Consider the following 21,310-nt stretch of genomic DNA (forward strand, 5'->3'; position numbering starts at 1 on the left):
TACTTTTAGTAATTTCTGGTGTTTTGTCTGTGTCACAGCACGATGAGGGCTCCAACTGCGGGAACCTTGGTTCCAACACTGGTAAAGGCAGGTACCTGATGTTTCCTCACGCCACCGATGAGGTGCGTGAAAACAACGATAAATTCTCATCCTGCAGCATCAAACACATCAGCGAGATCCTCACGCTGAAGAAGGACGATTGCTTTGTGGGTGAGGGAGAAAAGATACAACAACACTGAGTCATGTAGAGTTGGGTGACAAAAATGTTTACATGGTGCATTAGTCAGCATAAATATTGTGTCTTGAGGATATTTGCTCGTGTTTGTTTATCTGCCAGTCAGTGATCAGCCCATATGTGGGAACCAGATTGTAGAGGAAGGTGAGGAGTGCGACGTCGGTCACAACGACACAGACCTCTGCTGCTACAGCGCTAAAGAGCCCACAGGAGTCCAGTGTCACCTCAAGCCTGGAAAAGTCTGCAGGTACTGTACACACAAACATACATAAGTAGCACAAACATTCCCATTTTTAATTTAGGTAAATCAGGAGACTTTTGGATAAGATCTATACTTGTTCTAACATTTATATTGGCACTACTATTTCTCCTTTTCATTACTTTTAATTGAAACCACACACCACATTGTCATAAATCCTTCATCTAAAGTATTTTGTCTATGTTGTATCTTCTAGGTGGATCTCTGTTTTGTTCACATTTGGTTTCAATGTGTATCTGTCAACCTGACTGTATGATGTCTTTTCACTCATCCATCTGTCAGTCCGAGTCAGGGCCTGTGCTGCGGTCAGGACTGTGGATTTAAGCCGGCGGGTCAGACCTGCGATGAGGAGACAGACTGCCAGAGAGAGAGTGTTTGTTCAGGCCTCTCTCCGCTCTGCCCCGAGCCAAGTGCTAAAGAAAACCTCACCGTCTGCAGTCAGGGCACTCGAGTCTGCCTCAACGGGGTGAGACGGCCACATCCACCACACCACAGTGTGACTCAATACGCATCAATTCCTTCGCCTGACAACAAGCTAAAATGTGGAAGTGTGCAGCAATGTTGCAAAGCTAGTCTTGAAAAAAAAGTTTAGCTTTATTGAGTTTCAAAGTTCAATCTTGACTTTGAAAACAACTGTTGAATAAACTGTCCAGTTAGCTGCTCTGGAGCTCTCAATCATGTTACATGATCTTGACTTTAAGTCATCTAACAAAGTTTTCTTGTCTGAAGTTTTGGAAACAGTTTAGATAGATTTTAGACGATCCGCTTTATCTGTAAATACACCCACCATTACAGCACAGCATCACTAGGAAAGGTTTTGATAGGAGCCACGAGACCACAGCGCACGTTTCCATAAAAAATTCATCTTGACTGCATAGCCTCCATCGTTAATCTGATGATGTATCGTCTTCTCAGATGGAGAGGAGAGGAATTTATTCCAGATGTGCATGTTGCTTCACCATTTGTTCAGATTATATTACCCTCCCAGAGTTGCTAACCTCTAATGACCTGATCCAGAAACATGGAATACAATAACTGGAAAGGATGTTTGGGCGGATGTGGGAATGTAACAAGAAAAGGGATCCAAAAATTATTTTTTTCATCATAATGCTAAAATTAGACACAAGTTTCGCTTACAATGAACACTTCCTTATTTATTTATGGGCTAAAATCGTTTTTAGCATCAAATGAACAGAAAACAGGAAGACTGACTCCTCTCGAAACACAAACAGATAGTCAAAACCTAATTTTGGCTTTGTTCTTCAAAACATTATTTATTTTAGCCATGTGTGAAGCAACTGACCCACATTACAAAGTGTTGGCCAAAGATTAAAGTGTCTAGATTTTGTTCACAAAGTCTGAGTGAATAATAAACAATATGCTTTGTCCATGTTTAGCTGCAAAAAACAGAGATGTCGGATGTGCTGTGCAATTTGTTGGTGAAATGCAAAATATTCAAACACAGATATAATCTTAGGAAACATAAGGAAAACATCGCCTGTCTTTAAAGTCATCAAATACTTCTCTTTGGAGCCTTGGACAATTTAAGAGCCGTATCTTTCCTAACTTATTTGGTCAGCTTGTATTGAAAAAGGATCTGTTAAAACCTTTTTTCTAAGATCTTGGATGGATCTTAAACCTCAGCTCTACTTTCAATCTTCCATAACTTCAGGCTTAACCCATACCAGGGCTGTTCAGACTTTACTAAAGTATAATTGATCATAATTTGAGGAGGTGCACATGACCACCGTTGTACTAGATGCCTAATTAACATAACATACAGAAAATCCAGCCAACAGTCTGCTGATATACATAAAGGATGGGTTTATAGTTTTTCAAGTCTGTCCTAAAATGAACATTTGAACCCAAATGAGCATTGAAAGAGGCTTTGCTTGCTGTAATCACTCTTCCTGTTCATACTGGCAATTAAAAAATTCCTTCATAGCATGTTTTCAGTACGAGGAGGTCAAGTGATGAGGGACAAAATCCACAGTCCTCCTACTGTGCAAAAATGTATTTGTTTATCTGAAGCTTATATGAGGCTTCAGCCATCTGAGTTAATCAAATTAAGTGGATATCTTCCAAAGCTACAGTCTGTTTAGTATCAAATTTCCTCTTCTTCTCCTCTCTTGCTGAGCTGCAGTGGCCAATAGTAACAAAAAGAGGGAAACTGGTATTAAAAAGGCTGTAACTCTGGAAGATATCCACTTGATTTGACTCATTCAGATTGCTTAAGCTTCGTATTATTTTCAGATAAACATCTGAAAAGTTTTTCTCACAAAACAAGGACTGTAGAATTTGTTCCCCATCAGTTTCACTGAAAGTGAATTATGGAGGGATCTCGTAATGGCCAGTATGACCAGGAGGAATGATTACAGTCAGCTTAACTGTTTTGTCCTTATGGGCACCTGATTATTGTTTTAATATAGACTTGAAAACCAAGATATGAAATGCATTTTAATCCCCTTTGTTCAGACTTTCCTTTCTATTCTCATCTTGTAAATTCTTCATTCAAACTCATCAGTGTCTCCGGTTCTGTCTGCAGGTCTGTGCCGAGTCTGTGTGCGTGAAGCACAGCCTGCAGCAGTGTGACTGTCCAGGAGACTCGTTGAGAGAGAAATGCCACATGTGCTGCCAGCAGCCTGGTAACCACATGCCCATGTGTCCTCTACTACTGAGGAATGTGTTTACACTTTGTGTCCCAATACATCTACACTGTGTCAATTTGTACTGAGGTAACCATCGTACATCGTTGTTTTCCATTAGACAACCTCAAAACCAACTCATCTGACATGATGACATGTTTTGGTGGCCAAGGTGAAATTTCACTTGTTGTGTAGCAATTTAAAGCTACCACGTGTTGAATTTTCAGGTGACAGTAACATTTTCCTCAAATTATACTGAGGACAAGTTTTTGTTTGTAAAAAAAAACTGGTGGGCGCCAAAGCCGATAATCTTCTAATTCTATACACGTTAGTTTCAAACAGTTGGCTATATCATATGTATTCTGGTATATATATATTTTCTCTGTATCATTGACAGATAAGCCTGACACATGTGCCAGCACCACCTCCTCAGTGCTGTCCCGTCACTTCAAGAGACAGGCGTTGGCCCTGGTGGGCGGGGCTCCGTGCTCGGGGAACCGAGGCTACTGCGACAAATTCCACGTATGTCGCCTGCTGGATGCAGACGGCCCCATCGCCAGACTGAAGAACTCCTTCCTCAAACTGGATGACTTTGATGACCTGGCAGAGTGGATGAAGGTGAATGATGAATGATGATGATTAGTTTGATTAACGCTCAACAACACAACTCCAAGGAAATGCAGGGTTTCACAATAAAGGGGAAGAACGACTAATGTAGCTCTCATGAGCCAAAATCAGACCAGTCTACTAAAAGTTTGTTTAAGGAGTAAAATTACATAAAATTTTACTCATACTGTAATCATATGGAAGCTGCAGACAGTACTGTTATAGTTACAGTATAATGTTAATGGTGCAGCAGAAAATCAGGGTTTATTGTAGTGAATTTGGTTTATTGGATAGCTGTGTGAATTAATTTCTTTGATGGCTGTGATTCTCTTCACTCATAGCAAGAAAATTCCTGTCCAAACTGAAGTCAGTTATTGAACTAAAGCTGATTCCAAACTTTAAAGGCACCCTGTCAAGGTTTTGACCACTAGAGGTGCTGTAGAATAGTAACTAACAATTTTTCATTTTTGATTAATCAATTCATGGTTTTGGTCTATAAAAAAATCAAAAAGCTGTGAAAAATGCCCCTCACAAGTTCCTCAAGTCCAAAGTGATGTCATCAAATATCTTATTTTGTCCGATCAGCAGTCCAAAGCTCAAAGATATTCAATTTACTATAATGTACGATGAGGAAAAGCAGCAAATTCTCAAAATTGAGAATCTGAAAACAATTTAAATGATGAATCGATTATCAAATTATTTGCTTTATTTTCTGTCAAATGACTGATCTGTTAATTAATCAACCAATCATTGCAACTCTACTATAAAGAATGAATGTTTTGATGAGCAGGTCCCTGTGTAGTTCAAATACTGCACTGTCCCGTACAAAAGACGAGAACAGCTGCACCTAAAAGGGAACAATGTGCCAATAAATGCATTCAACATGTTTGTGAGGCCTGAAGAATACACAATGAAGATGTAAACAAATCTGTGTTTGTTTAGAGTGAAAGCTCCACATTGTATGTCTAATCAGTGTTTGCACTGTCAAACCCCTTTGTTATAAAGTTAGGAGATTCAGTATTTTTCTTTCTTTTAGTGTTAGTGTGTCATTTGTGGCATCGTAAAATAACGTCAATGCTTTAGGATGACGGTTGTTGTGAGATGATGAGTTAATTTGACTGATGTACACAAAAATCAACTTTGCAGATTTGAACCTAAAGTTGCTCTACTGACTCAAATGACTTGACAAATGGTTTTCTGTCTGTTTGTGCAAGCAAGAGGTTCCCCTATTTCTATTATGTGGTTGAAAAATGATCATCAGCTATTTATTCTACGGCTGAAGATGTTGTCTTTTTCAAGGACCAGCAGATGTTTGCCTGAGGTTGCATCCTCGGCTCAGCTCAGTGTGTTTGTTAAATTTCCTGTCTTGATGTTCAGCTGTCTTCAACATTTCAGTGCGAGCTGGCTTTGAGGTTTAGTTTCTCATGACAGCATGGCGAATCAGGAATGCCAATTTGGGTTTAAGAGCTCGTCATAGATCAGCCCCCCCTTCATTGTGTTGTTTCGCCATACCTGGGTTGCTGACTCATTTTGCAATCATGGAAAATCAGGAAAAACCTGGCAATTTGTTGGAGTGAACAGCTGAAAATTATACCATTTTCAGTTTATTTAGTCAGGAATGACATGGATTTGTATAGTGGCGGGCCTTTCTCGAGAAATATGTAGTTAGTTAGAGATATAGTGACCTCAAAGATTCATGGAAACTGTGCTTTCTATGTAATAATCACTGCAAAAACTGATTTTCAGTATGACTCTGGGATTCCTTCATTGGCTTCATAAATAATATACTGTACAATATTATATACCTGCTCTGTTTTGGGCTTAAAGAGCTTTTTTCTGAAACACTGTAAAGCAGAACTTTGCTGAAGAAGTTCAACCAAGAATATGACACCAGATGCACAACATCAACTTATTTACACTGATAATAAAAGGCAAAATGAACTTGTTGCACAGGTTACAGCATATACTGTATGTGGGTGTAGTTTGTGAGTTGATAGAAATAACTGTACATGCAAACAAAGCTTTGACATTTTGAATTTTAGTATATGTAGGTCAATATTTAGTTAGTCTCATTACTTGTCCTTCTCTTGTCCTCATGTGTAACAACAGGACTTTCAGCTGCTCTTTGATGCCGTTCCTTACTGAAAACTCTTTCAAACTGAAGTGACAATATGTTTAAATGTCACTGGTTGCATTTCTTAATAATTATAATTTGGGATATAATGCTGTTTTGAATCATTGTTGTATTTTTTGACTACACTTCTGCCGTCACCCCAAAAACAAAAGCTGTTTAATAATGATCAAAGCACTGATGGTAACAACACATTTCTTACTTTAACTGAGTTGGAATTGTGCTTAAAACACTTTTCTAAATAATTTGATGCAAGCCTGTTCAAGAAATACAATCAACGGTCATCCAAACTCACATGATATCCCTTCAGTTTAACAGAAATCATATTCAAATGACTTCAGTTGTGCATTTGTTCATTTATTCTGCACAGGCTCACTGGTGGATCATCCTGCTGGCCATCCTGACACTGTCTGGAGTGATGGGCTGCACCGTCTGCCTCTGTGGCCGCAAACTGGACACCAGAGACTTAGAGTGATCTGTCTGACTTTTCATCCTCACCTCTGGGAAAACAAATATCATCGTGATGATGCACAATTTAATTCTTGTTAATTTATCAGGGATTTTGAAGTGTCGAGGCCACATTGAACAGATTTTTTTAACTTTGTTCTACTTTCAGAGTTTATGCTTTGCAGGACCCGCTCAACGCCTTGCACGCCAATTCGTTAACTGATACCTTTGTATGTCATTATGCATCTGCCATTTCTTGTGTGGCTCGTCTGTTCACACAACAAGTGGTGATGCATGTGTTGTGGAAAAAGCTGCTGTTGTTCTCAGCTGTCCATCAGCCCCTTCAGAGGGGCCACATACTGAAGCACTTCATCTACTTTACGATGGTTTGTTGTTTCTGGCTGCAGCATCCTCGTTGTATTTGAACTTGAGGGCTAATTTCAGCTTTGATGAACATCCAGGTTTCCATCATACAGAGACTGTATTGATTTTGAAGACGTCACAGGCGAAGGAGGAGGCGACAAATGGAAATTAGTGGTTACCTAAACATGACCTTTGACTCTGCTGCTGTCACTTCCATGTTTACAAAGGAAGAAATGCTTACGATTAAGTTAATAAAGTGATAACATACATGTTTGTCACCTCAAAATGACCATGATTTATATGTCAGAACCAAAAGTCATATTTTGTGATGGATATAAAGCTGGTTGTGTATCCTGATTCAGTCTCTTGGGTCACCTTGACACAATCAGCGAATGGTGTCACAACTGCAAGGACATTAAGAAATCACATAGATTATTTGGGGTAATTTAACCACTTTTATATCAAAAACAGACATGAGTGAGTTTAAATTGTTAATATTGTTTGGAACAAACACATTTTTTGCTTTGATAATATATAAAAAACAGGAATAAGCAGCCTTGAGCTGCAAAATATATGACTGATAATGATGAAATGTTTCATGATTGAGTGACAAAAAAACAAAGTTTATCCTCGTTTTTCACGGACACAGCCATAAAACAAATTTCAGGCTCAGGATAACCTCTCAGATGGCAGATTTGGTTTATTAGAGAATTTACACAGTAGAGTGATATTATTTACAAATATATACAGAGGATTATAGAAATGCACAGTTTACAGATTCAATCAATCCAGAAGTAAAAATACAGAGACAAAAAAAGTGTTCCATACTACAAAATCTATCATCATATGCTTTATGGTATTTACAATAAATCTACTGTACAAGTAACTTTAACATTTAGCAATCTCTTCCCCCGTCTTCAGTGCAAAAGTAAAGCATCTCCACTTTCTTTTAAGGTGGAAATTAATTCACAATGATTAGAGTACCGATCTCTAAAGAGCCATGGGTTAGATATTGCTCACAGAAACAGAAATTTAATTATGAATAGTAGAGCATTAATTGAAATTTAAAAAGTCACACGCACAGAAGAAATCACAGTTTCACAATACAGTGGCAACACTGATATTAACTGTGCCTTCCACCTCACACTGATCATCCAGGACCTCATACATTTTAATCAATAGATCCACGGTATACAAAATGTCTTTGAGTTTGAGGTAACAGCTTCAAAGTAACACGTCATTATGCAGAGGTGTAGCTGTAAAGATGCTGCAGAGATGCTCATTATGAAAGCAGCAGCTCTTGCATATGTTTCAGTAAAAGTCACGAAAGTTCTTACAGTAAGAATAATAAAGCAGGTGGAAAACGGCACCAAAGGTTAAGACAAGTTTAATTTGCGACAGCCTGCTGCTGGCGACTGTTTACAGTAAGGCACACTGATACAGGTCCCACAGTCACGTGTGTCGTGCTGAGAGCCACAGTGGTGAATGCTCTGTTGGGTTAATAGTCAGATAATACTGTGCATCAAGTTAAATAAACTGTACCCTATTGCATAGAACACATTAATATGTAAAAATCCCCCTCTCTTCGAGAAGTGGCATGGTAACAACAGTCTACAGGATGCCATGGACACAAAGAGTACATTATTTTTCACAGTGGTTGCTTTAAATATGACACTTTGTACACAATCTGACATCACTACCTCCAGAACTATTACGTTATATCCTCTCAGTATGGCAAGTTTGAGTGTTTCCATCTCTTTGGACACTAAAGAATTTACTTTCATTTTGTACAACAATGACATTACAATTATATGTCATAAAAACAACTCTTTACAAAATATTATACAGTAATTTACATACATATTGCTTTAAATAACAGACATACTTCTGTGGATATATACAAGGTGGTGAAGATTTTTTTGTAATTTGAGAAATAAAATAAGTTACAGGTGTATAAATTATTTACTAAGTGCTGAAATGGACAGACGGGTGTTCAACTGTGGGGTCGTTTCCTCAGGGTCAGTGGTTCTCCAGAGTTACTCTACAGACAAAGACAATGTTTATTTTCATTTTAAAGCCTTAACAGAAGTTATGTTAATAGTAAAAAGGGGAAGTGCAGAAGCTAACTTACCTTTTTGGGGTTCGTTTTGCGGTCGTCCTCCAAGCATCCTTACATTTAACAAATGTGACCTCCTGTGTTAAATTCTGAGTATCAGGGTCTTTCACGCAGAACACCACCCTGTGAGAGAAATCAAATGACCATTGATCTATATGCAGTAGCTTCATCAACAGCAAGATATAGGTAATGTGTTCAAATTATTACAAGAAATAATGCTAAAAATGTGTTATTTGTCTAATGTCAACAAGTCATTTTCACACTATGAAACGACTTACTTTTGCTGGGTCTCGCCAGCTCGGATACGGATTTTGTGAACCTCCATGTTAGCGCTGTCAGAGTCCCCGGACCACCAAGAAGAAACCATCTTCAACATGTTGGAAGCCGACCAGCCGTTTGCCTCCTCCCATTTAAACTTCAACATCAAGAGTTCTCCGATATCCTTCTCCGTCACCAGCAGGAATGAATGTGTCTTATTTGTCGCTATTTTCTCCTTTCTGCCAGACACAAATTACATCAGTTCTTCACTCGTAGCCAGAAATAATGTTTTATTTAGCAAGCCTTGTAAACTCTGCACCATAAACTGTGATATAACCACAGGAAGCAAAGAGGATACTTTGCCATGTCTGTGGTTAGATCACTGTTTATGGCTTCTGCCTCATGCTGTTTTCTTTGACTACTGTGCACCCGTTCCAAAACAACTCATGTAATTCGCAAGATGCAAGTCATGCTGCTGTAATTCTCTTTTATAAAGGATTTAAAATGGCCCACTCACAGTTTAAGCTCCAGGTTTTCAGCTTCTCCTTTGGTTCCGTACAGTGAGACGGTCAGCGAGGGCTCCATCTCTGAACGGTTCACCTTACTGGAGAAGTGGATCTTCAGCTGATAGTGGTAAACTGTGAGAGTGAGCAACAATCAGCATCATTTGGGAAACTTTAAATATGTATAATCGCTACTGTAGTGAAACCATTACAATTCAGATTTAGTTGTTTTAGCAAAACTAAGCCAGGGGACTGCAAGTGGTCAGAGTTTCGCAGTCAAAGCCACCAGAACACTGCTGATGTCAGAAAATCTTAAATTTCTTTTTTAAAAACTTCTTAAAACAGTTTTATAATGAAGCTTTTTAAGGATGAAATCATAAAGCTTGTTTTTATATTATTAAACAATAATAATTTATACAATTATACAATATCATTAAATTATCAGGCCCTGTGTAAATAAAAAATCTCCCATCAACTTAAAAAATGTTTTTCATGGGACCACTGACCTCTGAAAGGCATGGAGGCTCGTGTCTTGGTGTACATCTGAATGTTGCGTGCCTTGCGGACCTTGCTGATGTCATAGCCCACTGTGTTGCAGCGGCTTTTGCGGCAGCTGAGGCACATGCCACGGTTGAACATGTCGCTGCTGCCGCACCGGTACGCCTTCGCCGCTTCCTGCTCGTTCAGCAGAGAGTCGATGAACAGGTGGACCGAACGCTCATGTTCACACTTCACTGCATCAGTGATGGCTGAGGAAGAAACAGGGAAGGATATTTAATATGTGCTGCTTATAATTGAAATGTACTGAAACTGATTGAAACTGAAGGACACTGAGAAATTAAAAGGCCGATTGGCCTCACTCAAGATAAAATGTCTTTACCTGTCAGCCAAGAAGTCTAATATTGTGTCTGACCTTCTACAAAGACTTTCTTCAGCCATGTTTGGAGCCCTCTGTTTACTTTCAGACTAGTGTGAATGGGGTCATTGTGCAGCTCACACTAACAATGTTCACTGCTGAGACAGATTAATGACAAGCAGCAAGTAGCTGCAGTATTGAGTGGGGCTGCTGGACTGTGTTCTCTGTGTGTGTGGACTAATATCAGACACATGATTGTTTGATGGTAGATTATATTGGCTTTACTTTAGGTATCAAATATGTGGCAGAAATGCATTATTACGTAAAAACCAAAATCAAACTTTGAGGCTGTTTTAACTGCCTAAAAACTTTAAAAAGGAAAAAAAGCTCTACAATCTGCTGGGGATGGATGATATGGAAAAAAAACTTGTATCATAGTATCTAAAAGAGAAAAAAAACTCCCAATATTACAGTACTGTATGTCACAATAACTGTTTAGTTACAGAAATTTTTAGTAGGCGCTTTGTTGTGTTAGTTTAAACACAAAAACATGACAAACTAATAATAAATGATTTTGCACGAGTTGTAGTTATTCTCACCAAATATCCCAAAGTTAGCGATCTTCTCCAGGGCCCCCCTGAGATTGCAGCCTGGCTGGAAGCTGCCTCCGTTGGGGTAAATGTCTATGTGGCCCACAGGCTGCTGGATCCCGATGCTGAGACCCAAGGAGCCCCGCGTGAAGGTGTGGAGGACGTCTACAAAGTGAGCGTCGTCTGGGGAGAGGCGCCTGTGGGCGTGCTCGCCCTCAAAGTCTGGGCCAGCTGGGTCCAGACCTGCAGGCAGAGACAGGGAGTGTCAACAATAAATTGACCAATAAAGTCATTGACCTATTTATACAACAAATTAAATGGATGATTTTTAGAAACATCAACTACTTAATGTCATGTGTCTTAACCTGTTATTCTTCCGACTTTATTGGTTGCATGGCTGCCAGCGAATCCCGCCACATGAGCCCCAAGGCTGTAGCCAATCAGGTGGATGTTATCAAGAGGCATGTTGGTGGTTTCCTATCAAAAGCACATTAATGAAAATATGATTAATGAAAGAATTGTGACAAATAATCCCTGTCATTAACAAACTAATCAGAACATTACTACAGTTTTTATATTAGCAACAAACGATTTTGCTCCAGAAGATGTGCAGAGGAGAGTATCCTGACACATCCAGGTACAAATGTGAAAACAGGAGTTACCAATAAATAATTTATTAACTATTGGTTGTTGGTGGTGGTTTGTTAAAGTGGAAAATAATGCTTTATTATTGACTTTCTATAGGTTTGTTGGCTTATTGTTGAATGGAAAAACACATGATCACATGTTTCTACATCTTTTTGGCACCAATGTACTTTCGTCAAAGGGATCATTCACTTTAATATGTGCTCAAAATTTGGGAATCCAAAAAAGATTGTGATGGGTGTAACATTTTGGAACATTTTGGACTCCCACTGACCTCGATCCAGTCAATGAAGTGAGCGATCTCCCGTCCCACTGCCTTGGTGTTCTGGGCTGCAACCACATAGTGGTTCTGGGCCGAGTTGAGCCAGTCCACCACGATGACGTTGGCTGTCTGCTCTCTCTCATATAGCGCTGATACCAGCTTAGCAACCCAGCTTTCGTACATACCGCTCAACTGTTGAAACAACCAAAAAACATAACTTATAATGTGCCACAACATGGCATTAAGGGCATTAGTAAAGTCTAAGCCACCTCCAGATCATCTTCACTTCACATTATTTGCCAATTACAACATGTTGTTGCTTGTTGAGAAAGGTAGTTATGTGAATTTGGCGAGACGTCATGGCAGCACAATTTGGTGAAATAGTGCAACACAAGCAGTCACAGGTGTTTCTTCTAAACCAAAACAAAGGTATGTGAATGAAGTCCTCAGGGAGGTTTAAAAGCAGGGACAAGTCACAGCAGGCTGAGGCATCTCACTCACCGTCCAGCCGTGGATTACTAGGAAGGTTTTGGAGGTACTGTTGAAGGTGCAGGCTGCCAGGGAGTCAGGTTTGCCAGGAATGATGTAGCACAGGTCATCATCGGGATGGGATGGTTTGCGGAGAGAGAACTTGGCAACAGTTTGATTGCTGTCATCCTTGTGGTCAAACAGGTCTTTCAGAGGGTCGAGGAAGTTACCTGACAGGGAAGAAGTTTAATAAATTAACAGTTTTTCTTGACCAAAAATTTAGCATTTATTAAAAAATAAGAGAGCAAGGGAAGAAAGATCCCTCTGTCTAGCTGGTGTTTTTTTCAGATGTGTAAATCTGATCTAAGATTCTGGCTATGAAGGCCGAGACGCCTGACTTGCTAACTGAGTGACTGGCCCCAATAAACTCTGGCCCCTCAGGGGCCCCACAGTAAATGAGCTTCCACCTTAGACTAGATGAGGGTTACTGGAGTTCACTTTGTCAGTCTGAGCTCCATAGAAACCACCAAGAGTTTTTCCCAGCTTTGTTCCTGCCATCTCACCGACTATAATCTGCCCAAGTTTCAGTGGTCCTGACACAGTCAGCTGACTCAACCCGACTGGGGGTTGTGCTGGTTTTTCAGAGTTGGGGGTGGGGTGGTGGATGAACCTCACACACAGACATTTACATTGGGAGGTGACTGGAGCAGTTATAGTAAACATAAATGATCATAATTGCACTTGGATAACGCCATTCCTGTTGAGATCTTAGTAGCCTGTATCTGTCACTTTCCCCCTAATGTGAAGTGTTGGCTCTCTGAGCAACAAGTATGTTCGTCTTGTCTTTCATATGCATGTAGTTAGTAGAAGTTGAGCATTTGCCAAAAGGCACAAAGACAAGTTTAGTCATAGACACGTGATATGTGTCTGTCGTTTAAAGCGTTTATGTTATTCTCAGAGTCCAAACTACACACACCCGCAAGAATTAGACACACATTTCCTTCAAGCGAAACTTCTTTACGCCCGATACGCCCAAACCTTTCAGTCCAGCACAAAAGTCTGTTGATATGTGTCTGAGAGTAAATGTGAATAAGGTTGAACTGGCAACTCACCAAAAATAGAATCGGTGAGCTCTTCTTCCAAAGACGTCACATACTGCACAGCTGCATTCAACACCAGAAAGTAAAGAAACCGAACTTGCCACGCTTTCATTTCTTTTACAGCTTACTCTTTTTAGAGAAAATACCTTTAACAGTGTATTAAACCAATCTGACACCGCAGCAGAGAAGTGATTGTATTCCTATTCCTTCCTTCCTTCCTTCCTACGAGTAAGTCCCGTGCGTCCTGTGGCGCGCAGAGCGCTGATATCTGAACCACCTTGAACTGGCCGCTTCTTAAATAGCACCTCCGACAACCCATTGGCTGCTGACCCCAGGGCGGGGAATGGAAAAATATGTGTAAAGTAAATCATTAGACTGCTTTATGAGGAGAGCTTTATGCCAACACTGTCTGGCAGCATGGTTTCTCATTAAAAACCAGTTTTTGACTTTTTAAATGTTCTTTTTACAGTGAGTAGACCTCGTAATAGACCCAACATGAGGAATGAATTACTGCATGTTGGGCTGATTGCATAATCATATGCTGAATTGAGTGATTGGTTAACTGATGATTGATTAATTATTTTATCTTTTAATGGCATTTCACATTTTTAAATTTAAAAATATGCTTTTAAACTGCAAACAGGTCTGCATGTTGTAACCTTATGTTAATTTTTTTAAGTGTCTTCCAAAGAAAAAGGTAATAATATATATTTTTAAATTTATATGCCACATTTTATACAAAAAAACATGTAATACATTGTTCAATCTTCACAAAGATGAATAATACTCTAATAATAAAATGACAGATGAAAGAAATAGAAACATTCACAGGATTCTTAAAAAAGAGATGACAGATAAGAGAGATATCTAACAGTAAATATCAGATGAAGTGCAGTATATTCAGGCTGTAAACACTGATGAACTTTGAGGTTTTATCTGTTGTTAGTATTTATTTACAGTCTGCGCAATGCAGGCTGAGAAGCAGGTCGTGTGTGTTTTGGGAGAAGACCTGGACTGTTTTGTACAGTAGCAGACAAACTGAGAGTACAGTGTCACCGGTCACCTACATGGCTGGCTTTCTCCTCCATTCCAGGACGAGGACAGCTTGGCTGAACACAAGGGGCCTCTTAAGGACATTTGGGGGCCCCGTTTTCTCGGATCTCCTGTTGTCATGGCATCAGAGAGCAGAAAGGAGAGAGAGAAAGCACAGAGGAGACACACACCTGCTTCAAGCTGTTTTATTCTTTGCTTGTTGAACCCTTTGAGGGTCAATCTCTTTCTTTAATTTTACAGAAGCACTAATTATGCATTATTGGTTATTAAGGCAAGGTAATGTAATTTTGTTTATATAGCACATTTCAGTAAAGGTAAACACAATATGCTTTACATTAAGGTGCATACAGAAACAGATATGATTAGAATAAATAAAATATAACATACAAAACTGACAACCACCTACCATCCAAACCACAAACCACCCAACCATCCCACAGACATACTCATGCATAATGGTAATAATAAGCCTGAGAGTACAAACAGTTTTCAATTAATTTTGAATGTGGCAGTTTGTTCCAGACAACATGACCAAAGTAGCTAAAAGTTTCCTTCACCAGATCTGGATCTTATTCTAAGTACAGTTATGAAACCACCACCTGATGACCTGAGATGATCGTAGTCAGTGAGCCAAACCATTAAGTGCTTTAAAGAAGTAGAATTGTGAAGGTGATTCTGTATTGCACTGGGAGCCAATGATGTGATTTATGTCCTGGAGTCATGTGTTCGTTTTCAATTGCATGCGTCAGAACTCTGGCTGCTTTTCTGTTGTCTGTTTGGAGAGCATTGCAGTAATCTAGCATGAACCAGCTTCTCAGAGTCAGCTTGAGACATCAATCCTCTGAATTTTTGATAAATGATAAAAAGTTGTCCTGGTTAAATTCCTGACATGATTCAAAGTTAAGACCAGAGTCCAAAATTACTTTAGGTTCCTGACTTTCTCTCTGTACTGTAGAAACAGAGATTCTAGGTGTGAATACATTTCCTGTCTCTGTTTTTGTACCTAATACAAGTATTTATTCAGCTGTTAAAATGTTTTTGACATCAGTTGCTGATATCATTAATACAGTTTACCAGCTTTCTTATAAGATTAAAATCATAAGAAGGCAGAGAAATATACAGCTGTGTGTCATCTGCATATAAGTAATAGGATATAGTATTTTTCTTTATAATGTTACCGAGTGGGAGCATGTGCACATTAAAAAGCAAAGGCTCAAGAATAGACCCTTGTGGAACCCCCTGAGAAAATCTTAGTTTTGAAGCCACTGAGGGAAACAGAATATCCTGTCACTGAGTTTGGCAGAAAACCAGTTAAGTAGACGCTGTGTTAGACCAGCTGAACACATCACAGACACTGTTGTTTTTTACAACTTTTGGTTATGTCTGTAGTTACTAATTACAAAAGGAACTGGTTGTTCTTAATGGTGTAATAATGGTGGTGTAATGATTCTTGAGTTCTTGAGTTCTTTGAAAGATACTTTTCACTTTCAAGGATGTTTTTTCCTTTTAAACTCTTAGCAAAAATTAAGGTTGGTAATGTTTTTTCCTCTGAACTTTCACTTACTTATTCTCATTATCACTTATTAGTTAGTCATGAAAAATGTAATAGAGAAATAGTTGATATTTTAAACACATTTTTGGGGGCTTTAAAGAGCATTATCCACTATTTGATGCTGAATATCTTAATAAATATCAAATATTGGGATTTTACTTGCAACATATTGTTATAATGTAAAAGTTTACAACTGGGATCAGGCTGCAGTGCACAGGCTCCTGGCATAGCGACATGTTGGCAGACCTGACCAATATACCTACAGCATCAGCAACATGTACAATTTTATTTTACAATTAGCAAAAGTTCTTGGCCCACCTGCAGTGTAACTGGCAGTCACAGACTGTTATAATGGCAAGTTCGTATAGTTTCCATTACTTCACAACTTTGACCTTTGACCTTTTGCACAGAGCATTTCACCCACTAACAAAAATGTTGTTGCATGCCTGCTGCAGAATATGAGCTAACATCCAGGCAAGAGTATTTGGGTCGGCCAGCTGATTTGTAGCCAAAACCTCCAGCACGAGATGCCAAGGTACACTGGGCAGGAGGCTGATGAGGTAATGGTTGAAAAGTTACAAGTATGTTGTTGTGAAGATCGATTGAATAGATAACTCTGCGGGCATTGTGACAATTGTTACCGTAAACCACAGGTATTATAACCAATCATCTGTTAACAGTATTCTAGTGTAATAGCTGTGTAATAAATGTTACAACATGGTTTTTAAAAGGCCCAAACTGTGATCCAAATGTGAACAATACACGCACAAACCCTAAAAGATAACTTAATCCAACTTAATGACAGTATTAATTCCCATTTGCCCATGTTGTTAAAGGTTTGCTTACATCATTTATGTAAATGTAAATGTAAAGATCCCTTCCAGAAATGTTTAGGTTGCACACTGGACCACTATTGGCTCTAAAATTGTTGTGATGTCACAAATCATGCTCGTAGGTAAACACCTTAAACTCAGATTTTTGTTGAACACACAGAAACTTTCCACTTTTGGCAGATGAATGTGAAAACAGCGTTCAAGTCTCAAACTCTGCACATACATCATTCTGCACAGACAAGCTCAAACATCCAACTGAAAGAACAAGCGGAAAAACACTTTTTTGAGTGGAGGGGGACTTTAATGTAAGGTTGTGAAAGCATTTCCCAAAAACAATGTATATGTGGCCTGAGAATTTAGAGGATTATTCACATTTAATTAAGGGTCCTTACCAGAAATAATGAACACATTTTCACTAAATCTATTTTTACATGAAGTATACAGTTTTTGCAAGTGTAGTTCTAACAATAACAGCCCTGTTATAATAGTTAATACTTCATCTATTAAGTACAGTAGAGGAACAGAAAACCAGCTGGCTCAATGAGCAATTACTCCTCTATGAACATGACAACATTTTCCTTGAAACGCAATAACCGCATTTATGTTCCCATTACAGATGCCAGGGTCCTATTGTCCACGCTGGGGAGAGACTGTGTTGTTGAGGAGTGAACCTCAGGCGCCAGACTTCCACAGCACAGATACGCTGGGGCCAACACAGAGGGAGGGCCTGAAAGTGGATGACTCCTCCCTAAAGTTTGGAGACAACAAAATGTCTTGGACTTTATGTACGCCTATTTCCAAGACTTATTTCCCAAGGTTATTTCTAGGAATGGCATATGTTCACGTGTTGCACATGTGCCATGTACAAGAGATTGTACAGCAAAAACATGTTTTTCAACTAATTTGTACAGCTATTTTTTAATGTAATGTATGTAATCTTCCAGAGTGTATACTGTCTTTTTTTAAACACTGGAGTGGGATTTATATTCTTTGATTGACTGATGATCTGAAATAAGATGCTTCTGTTAACAAGCTATTTTTGAACCTTCTTGAACCTTTGCTTGAAGAACTCTGCAGCTCAAACTCTGTGTGGTAGTTTCTTGTATCTAGTTTAATTTATTTTTTGAATCCAGTACCAACCCCACTGAAGGTTTGTGGATGAGCACACGACTAATTCATTTTCATTCAGCAAAACTTGTCCACCACCAACACAAAGTCATGAGGGAATGTTTCCATGGTGACCAAGAGAGAAAAGCTGGACGTTCACAATTGTATCTGTTCTGTAATGTTGTGACAGCTCTACCCAAAGTCATAACCTCTTATTTAACTCTCATCTGTCATACACATGTCGTATATTTTGTGTATGAAACTATATTCTAGTGTTGGAATGTCAATATGGTCAGATACTGGGGTTTTATACCTCTATCCCCTCAGAAACAACTTTTTCCTTGCCAAGAATTATCTGTAAAGTGGCTGCTTAATACTGGAAAAGCAAGTGGAACCTGGAGGTTGAAGAGAGAGTCACCATGTTATTGTCCAAAACAGATAAACTGATGTTCTTTCCATGAGTTTGAAAATCATAAAATGCTGATTTGTACAGAATAAGGGGATCAAAATATCTTTTGGAGTTCAGGGTAAGACCTAATTGCCAAAAGTATTTTTGTTTCTTTGAAGATTACAAGAATAACAAGTGTACAGATGAGAGTATGCATCATTATTTCTTCACTGTCCCAGTTTTGGAAAAAAACACATTATAAAAAAGTGTAGTGAGCATGAGTTGATCGTCATACTATTTTACAGTTTATTAACTTTGTCCAGATCCCAACTGTTGCTCAATGCCTCTCCTCCCTTTCCACAGTCATGAGGGAATCTCTTTTCAGAGAAACTAATCCACAAACTCAAGGAATCATATATTCAACATTTTTTTTTCTCTTTTTCATACTGTGGATTGGTTCAGTGTTAGGTAATATGTTTTGAATTTTTAGCAAAGCTGGCTTAGTGATAACAACCAGCTCTAATCCTGTACTATTAAAACATATTAGTTAGATGTGAACTTTAAGTGGCTTCAGATGTTGGCTGATCTACAGCGTCTTTTGCGTGCGACGAGCACAACTGTTAGCAAAGTTGCAAGCCATACAGGAGAGGTAGTTCAGCAACACAATATCAATAACAACCTACGGTCGACAAACATCAATTAAAATGATAAGGAATTAATAAATGAAATGGATTAAATTCAGACAGAAACTTCGCCAGTGAGACTAAACTGAGGTTGAATTGCAGAAGCAGTTTACAGCCTTCCACTGGTTGATTCTGCTGTCAATCAAACGTGTTTGTGCTCCTGTCAGCTAGTTTTACTCCCTCTGCCTCTGCCTTTTTCTCTTATGTGTGCTCGATCTTCTCTCTCAGGCAGTTTAACTGAGCAGGGCGAGTGACTTTGTTCCATTCAGCGAGTCAGAGCCGAGAAGCCCCACCCCACTGTGATGTGACGGTGTTTATATCAAACATCCCCCACTGCTCTCAGACATGGAGCCGAGCGGCTCACTGGTCACTTGTTTACTCAAAGTTTATTAAACATGTCACATGTTAAACAACTTCACACTCGACACTGCATTTCCTTGGTTCCTCAGCAGTACACCCGCCAAGTGTGATGTCAAGTCAGAGCCCAAAGGACACACAGATAGAGAGACAGACAGACACAGATAGAACAGACAGACAGACAGAGATTCCTTGCTTTTTAGTTAAATGAACTGCAGTGCCCGTTCAAAACGTGTCTGAGACATCCTGCAGTAAGTCTTGAACATACATGCTAAGTTTCATTCTCAGTACGCAATTTAATAGTAGAGTTTAAGTCTCAAACTTTTTCAAGTCATTATCACTATGGATGTATTCCCACCTCCAACAACAATGTGGGTTGCAATGACAGAGTCACGCTGTCCGTATTTCCACTCATTTACTTCACGTGCAGAAGAAGAAGCAAATCAGCTTTGTTTATGAGATTTTTTTTGAATATTTCCCAAGAATGGCTCATCCAAAAAACTTGGATCCCCAGCAAATGTCCACCAGGTATGAAGTGATGATGAATGGATTTCAAGATATGTGAAGGACAAACATAAATACAGACATACATACATGCATACAGACAGAGATTCCTTGCTTTATATAGAGAGATACGTCCCTTTATGCAGCCCCTCAGTTCAGCCTCTGTCTCTAACAGGCAGACTTAGCTCCTGTCTCTTTAAGACCCAAACTCTGTTCTGATTGGCCAGCCTCAGGAAGTCTGCCGAGGGGCAGCCATATCAGTGTCATGTCAAGTTACTGTTGATGCAAACCCAACATTTCCTGCTTTACTGCTTCTTATTAAAAGCTTTTAAATGACTAAGTAACAGGAGACTTTTATTGTGAAGAATTTACAGGAATTAAACATGTTCCTCACCGACTTAGCAGAGCTTTGTTAGTGGTGCTAAAAATGAGTCGACACAACAACATATGGAGAAATTTGGAGCTCTTTGTTCAGCGGATCAGTTAATAATAACGCAGGGAGGAATAGTACAAGCAGAGAGAGCCACAGTGATGATGATGTTTGATGAAGAGCAGCAGACAACCAACACACCTCCTTATTTTAATTTGCTGTGTAATGGAAAAACACTCACAGCATGCTAGCTCGACTGAAGTCATGGCTTGGTATGACTACGCCCAATACAATGGAAAAATGCCATAATGTTAGCGGAGCAGAGCACTGATCTTGCATGCTTTGCGTGGAGCAGATGACAATATAAAGAAATCCGTCATGAGTCGACATCAGCTGAAAGTAGAAAAAAACGTCGGAAGCCAAGTGTTCAAAGCAGTCTGAAGCCGGTGCTTTTTACTCACAGGGATTACTTCTACATACGTTTAGCTCATTATTTGACACTTTGGCCACGTTTAATATGAACATCCAACATTGTAACATTATATATATGATTGAAAATAAGGAAAAGCAGAATAGGTCCCCTTTTATCTAAAAGCTATGTTTTGATGAGCAGGTCCTCATATTGTTTATATGATCTAATAAGTCACATTTTTGCTTATTCGCCAAAAAAAAGCTGTGGTTACTGAAATCAGAAGGGTTTATCCTCCGTGAAGAGATCAATTTAGGTTGACTCTGATTTATTTGCTGTGTCAGGCTTAGATCTACAAATCATGTTGACATGCTATGTTAGCCTAATCTCAAAATGTACAACTGAGGCTCACAGGATGTGTCCGTTAAAGTTGTCTTAAATGCAAGTTGCGCAAGTGGAAATTTTGTCCTGTTGGTGGCCATAAAGTAAATGACTGGATCTCACGTAATTGAAATTCATTGATTGATGACCAGGAATGTCTGGCAAATTTCACAGCAGTAAATCCAGTAG

The 21,310-nt window shown here is 39.1% G+C and overlaps 2 protein-coding genes across 3 annotated transcripts in view; one reads left to right on the plus strand and one right to left on the minus strand.

Moving 5' to 3' along the window:
* si:ch1073-396h14.1 (disintegrin and metalloproteinase domain-containing protein 10) overlaps positions 1–7,009 on the plus strand; it is a 35,822-nt gene extending 28,813 nt beyond the window's left edge. For both annotated transcript variants that reach the window (XM_044360502.1, XM_044360501.1), the window contains exons 10-15: positions 39–210; positions 338–482; positions 777–960; positions 3,040–3,139; positions 3,537–3,757; positions 6,247–7,009. In XM_044360502.1, the coding sequence (XP_044216437.1) occupies positions 39–210; positions 338–482; positions 777–960; positions 3,040–3,139; positions 3,537–3,757; positions 6,247–6,351 (927 nt within the window). In that variant the 3' untranslated portion in view covers positions 6,352–7,009. The remainder of the gene's footprint in view (positions 1–38; positions 211–337; positions 483–776; positions 961–3,039; positions 3,140–3,536; positions 3,758–6,246) is intronic.
* Positions 7,010–7,368: 359 nt separating this feature from the next.
* On the minus strand, positions 7,369–13,761 carry LOC122989272 (lipoprotein lipase). Its single transcript, XM_044362047.1, has 10 exons — positions 13,497–13,761; positions 12,418–12,614; positions 11,929–12,108; positions 11,375–11,486; positions 11,019–11,252; positions 10,070–10,312; positions 9,578–9,698; positions 9,081–9,299; positions 8,818–8,925; positions 7,369–8,727 (listed from the first exon to the last, which is right to left on the minus strand). The coding sequence occupies exons 1-10, from the start codon at positions 13,594–13,596 to the stop codon at positions 8,706–8,708; spliced, it is 1,536 nt and encodes a 511-aa protein (XP_044217982.1). The 5' UTR covers positions 13,597–13,761; the 3' UTR covers positions 7,369–8,705.
* Positions 13,762–21,310: the final 7,549 nt, after the last annotated feature.

The sequence above is a fragment of the Thunnus albacares genome, chromosome 9 (genome assembly GCF_914725855.1).
Source record: "Thunnus albacares chromosome 9, fThuAlb1.1, whole genome shotgun sequence".
Lineage (NCBI taxonomy): Eukaryota > Metazoa > Chordata > Actinopteri > Scombriformes > Scombridae > Thunnus > Thunnus albacares.

Coding starts and splice junctions, on each gene's coding strand:
- LOC122989272 (XM_044362047.1), bottom strand. CDS start 13,596: ATGAAAGCGTGGCAAGTTCGGTTTCTTTACTTTCTGGTGTTGAATGCA. Junction 12,615..13,496: donor GCTCACCGATTCTATTTTTG/GTGAGTTGCCAG, acceptor CTTCCCTGTCAG/GTAACTTCCTCGACCCTCTG. Junction 12,109..12,417: donor TAGTAATCCACGGCTGGACG/GTGAGTGAGATG, acceptor TTGTTTCAACAG/TTGAGCGGTATGTACGAAAG.